Source organism: Chelonoidis abingdonii, chromosome 1 (assembly GCF_003597395.2).
Source record: "Chelonoidis abingdonii isolate Lonesome George chromosome 1, CheloAbing_2.0, whole genome shotgun sequence".
Lineage (NCBI taxonomy): Eukaryota > Metazoa > Chordata > Testudines > Testudinidae > Chelonoidis > Chelonoidis abingdonii.
In genome coordinates this window covers 209,433,515-209,437,937 of record NC_133769.1, presented here as the reverse complement: position 1 = coordinate 209,437,937, position 4,423 = coordinate 209,433,515, and the positions used below count along the sequence as shown (strand labels likewise).

Sequence of the window (4,423 nt, the reverse complement as noted above, 5' to 3'; positions counted from 1 at the left end):
GTTCAGAAAAGGGCAACAAAAATGATTAGGGGTATGGAATGGCTTGCCATATGAGGAGAGATTAATAAGACTGGGACTTCAGCTTGGAAAAGAGACAACTAAGAGGAGATATGATAGAGATCTATAAAATCATGACTGGTGTGGAGAAAGTAAATAAGGAAGTGTTATTTACTCCTTCTCATAACACAAGAACTAGGGGTAACCAAATGAAATTAATAGGCAGCAGGTTTAAAACAAACAATAGGAAGTATTTTTTCATACAACACACAGTCAACCTGTGGAACTCTTTGTCAGAGAATGTTGCGAAGGTCAGGACTATAACAGGGTTCAAAAAAGAACTAGATACATTCATGGAGGATAGGTCCATCAATGGCTATTAGCCAGAATGGGCAGGGATGGTGTCCCTATCTTCTGTTTGCCAGAAGCTGGGAATGGGTGATAGGGGATGGATCACTTGATGATTACCCGTTCTATTCATTCCCTCTGGGGCACCTGGCATTGGCCACTGTTGGAAGACAGGATGCTGGACTAGATAGACCTTTGGTATGACCCAGGATGGCTGTTCTTATGTTCTTTTTTGATGCTTTAGATTGATTTGTTCTACTGAGAATTTTTGGTGTTGCAAGAAACTCTTTCCAGTGGACTCTGAAGATCTCCCACATCCATCTGCTTTAGAATGAAGTTATCTTCTTATCAGTTTCGGGGGTAGTTTTCTGTGACTCTACTCCATAAAGGAGTACAGACATGATGCTAGTGTTAAACATTCATCTTTTTATTAGTGCCAATCATGCTACTTTTCCAGATCTTTTCAGTTTTATGTATGTTGTTTTCTTCTTTTGATATTTGTTGCTTGATATCTAGCCTAGTGTCCTCAACACTGCATCTCACTCCCTTGATGTACATGAATAATAAAGCAGAAGTACAGATTATTATCAATGTACTCTTTTATTGTATTCCCATGGAAACACCCTTTTTTTGATGCTAGTCAAGGCACACACAAGTTATTTTGTGCATAAATTCTCCGTACTATGAGTACTGCCAAGTTAGCTGCATCTTACTTGCTGGATTTCAGACATGCCAGCACATATGTTTATGATAAGATCTCTGGCTTCGATTTGAAAGCGTATACTGTTTCCAGTAAGATTTACTGAGCTGTCCACAAGAGGGCCTGCTCTGGTATCCTGATGAACATAAGACATAACAAGCAGATAAAAATCAATGAACTGGAATTTCTGAACATCACTATATCCAAATGAAAGAAAATTGGACCTAGCAATAGTTTAAATTTAAAATATGATTTACAGGTCCAAGACCAAACTATTTGAATTACTGGAAACGCTCAGTATGCATGACAGAAAAGGATTTGTGAACATTTGAAGCATTTATTTAGACAGGATCATGACATTAAGAAGTCCTAGGTGTAAAGAAAGGAGCTATTTCTGGGGAAAGTTAATATTTAATAAAGATAAGCTATGCACTATTGAATATGTATATCTACGTTATCATAATTGCATTTCCATGAAGGATTTCAGTCATCACAACAATAATGTCGAGGCCCAACTTTCCTTGAAAGAAACTCAAACAAAAACAACCAACCAACCAACCAAACAAAAGTATGAGGAAGGAGGTTTCTATTTATTGGGATGTGGTCATTTTCATTTTCTAATAGGAAAAAAGGCCTGCCACACTTGTCCTTTGTGAAGTAAGGAGTGGTCATACATTATGTGCCCTTGGTTGTGCACTGATCTAGAGATGAGTCCAAACCAAAACTCTTGTTAGAGTTGTGTAGCTGAAGTCGCTCTCTACTGTAGTCATAAAATGAAAATCTGAACATGGTGTACTCTAGCAAAGTTTAGAGTCAGCCACAAGCCACACACTTAGAAGTGTAGACATTTGGAATTTTGACTTGTACCTTATATTTGTTGGACTAATAAAGCCATGGCACATCAGGCCTTCTTCCATCATTGCCAAGCTAAACCACATGCTATAGAGATTCCCTTTGTTTGTGCTCAGCGCTATGCCATATGTGCACCAGACTGAATGTGCCCTGTGCATGCCATACCCTGCATTGTATCTCTCATCCCACAACTTGCACACACCCCTCACATCAGTGGGTGCTACTTTCTCTGTGCCTTGTGTCCTCCTCTGTTCCTTACAATCGCCTCCTGTATTAGGGTGACCAGGCAGCAAGTATGAAAAATCGGGATGGGGGTGGGGGGTTATAGCAGCAGGGCCAGGTCTAGGCACCAGCTAAGGAAGCAGGTGCCTGGGGCAGCAAATCTGAAGGTGTGGCACTCTGTCCGTTCTTAAGGCGGCCCTCTGACTGTTTTTCCCCCCCTCTCCTTTGGTGGCACTTCAGCAATAGCTTTTTCTTTTTTTCTTCTTTTGCGGCAGTTCAGCAACAGCCTTTTCATTTTTCTTCTCCAGCAGCACTGCTGTGCTCCTCCCTTTTTTTCTTTGCTTCACCCCTTGGGGTGGCAAAAAAGGTAGAGCCAACCCTTTACAGGAGCATATATAAGAAAAGACCCCAAAATCGGGACTGCCCCCATAGAATCGGGAGATCTTGTCAGTGGTCACCTTACCCTCCCTGCCCTGTATCCCCTGTGCCAGACCCTCGCCCCCTGCCAGCTCCTCCTGTGCCCGGGACTGTGCCCTTGGGCGCTGCGCTGTGCGCTCCCGTCGCGCCCTCTCCGGCCCGAGCGCGACGTTGTAGCCTATTGGCTGGGCGGGACGCCCCGCTCCAGGACCCAGGACAGCAGCACGCGCCCTAGGGCGGCGAGGGGGCGGGGCCTGTGCGTGTTGCTAGGGTGACGGCGCGCGCCTCCCTCCGCCCGGGCCGGCGGTTCCCATGGTGACGGAAACGCCGCGAGGCCCGGCAGGACCATGTCGGACCTGGGCTCGGAGGAATTCGAGGAGGAGGCGGAGAACGACTTGGGGGTCAGTGCGGGCCGCGGCCGCCGGCTCCTCTGGGGCCCAGCGCTGCCCGCTCCCGCCCCCCTCCCGGGCCCGGGGGTCACCCCTGCCCCCGCTAGCGCCCAGCGCCGCGTCCACAGGCCCCCTAAGGCCCAGCGCCGCCTCCACAGGCCCCCTAACGGCTTCCGCAGCGTCCACAGGCCCCCTAATGGCCGCGGCCGCCGGCTCCTCTGGGGCCCAGCGCTGCCCGCTCCCGCCCCCCTCCCGGGCCCGGGGGTCACCCCTGCCCCCGCTAGCGCCTGCCCTGCGCCCCACGCGGCCGGGCCCCGCCTCCCTTACAGCTCTGCTAACAGATCTCAGCCCTGACTTACAATACCCCCATTGTGCCTGTCCTAACGCTGCCCATACATTAGAGACATGAGCTATCATTGCTGTCCTGCCCCAAGCACACAGTGCTGACAATTCCCGTCCATCCTGACCCTTTGCGACTCAAGTTCACTGCCCCCCCTGCGCGCGCGCGCACACGCACACACAGACACACACACACAGCTCTGTCAAGCCACCACTGCTGTGACTGGCAGCTCTCCCCCTGCACCATTCCCCTTGTGTCTGCAGCACACAGGCTAAGGAGCCTGGCACAGGCCCTGCATCCTCAGACCTCTGGTATTTCTGTGGAGTTCTGAGCTCCAGCAGCACCTGCCACGCCAGGCCTGGATCAGAACTGAGCTGTCTCCATGCATCACAAAGCAGTTTGCGCACACACACACCCGTCCCAAAAACAGGTGTCCTTCCTTCCAGGAGGGCGCAGAAGGGAAATACCCGCCCCACCCCCACACCCCGAGCGAGAGAAGAGGGCAGCAGGGATGCATGCACCTGCACCCACACACTGAGCAGGGGACAACAAAACACACACACACAAATACACAGCAGAGCCCAGAGCCTCCAGCAGGGGGAACAGCCTCACACACATACTGTCCCAGATACATAGGATCAATGCTGCACCCCCAGCTTTGGGCCAGTCCCTTGCAGGACCCCCTTCGATGGGCCAGACCCCAAAAGGGTCCCACTCTCCCTTCAGGGGAGGCCACGCAGCCTCACCGTCTCCTGGACTGACCCCTGACTCCAGCCCCCCTGCTTCATCCCATGAGCTCTGTCCAGCCGAGTCAGACCCTGGAAGAGACGTGTCCGCTTGGCAAGGACACGGGTGTCTCCCCCAGGAACACTCAGGGAGCGTGTGTGAAACAGCCGGTTTCTTAGTCATGTGGACACAGCCTAGGAAGCGCTTAGGTTAGCACAGAGAAATGAAGGTGAAAGAATCGTCAGTTCTAATCAGCCCGGGGCCCCGCCGAGTCGAAGTGAACCCCGCGTCCAGGCTGTGCCTGTCTGACCTCCGTAGTCAGTTCCCAGGAGAGAGAGAGCATCCAGAAGTCACCTCTGACCCCCAGCTCACCCCATCCCATTCCTTCGTTCTCCAGCTGGGAGGGGGAGGTGTCTTTGCTCATTTTCCCTG

General features: G+C 51.1%; 1 protein-coding gene across 1 annotated transcript in view; it reads left to right on the top strand.

Annotated features, from left to right (window-relative positions):
* The first annotated feature begins 2,843 nt into the window (after nt 1-2,843).
* RSPH1 (radial spoke head component 1) overlaps nt 2,844-4,423 on the top strand; it is a 20,292-nt gene continuing 18,712 nt past the window's right edge. Inside the window, exon 1 of the mRNA XM_032763702.1 lies at nt 2,844-2,937. Coding sequence (XP_032619593.1) covers nt 2,884-2,937 — 54 coding nt within the window. The 5' untranslated portion in view covers nt 2,844-2,883. The remainder of the gene's footprint in view (nt 2,938-4,423) is intronic.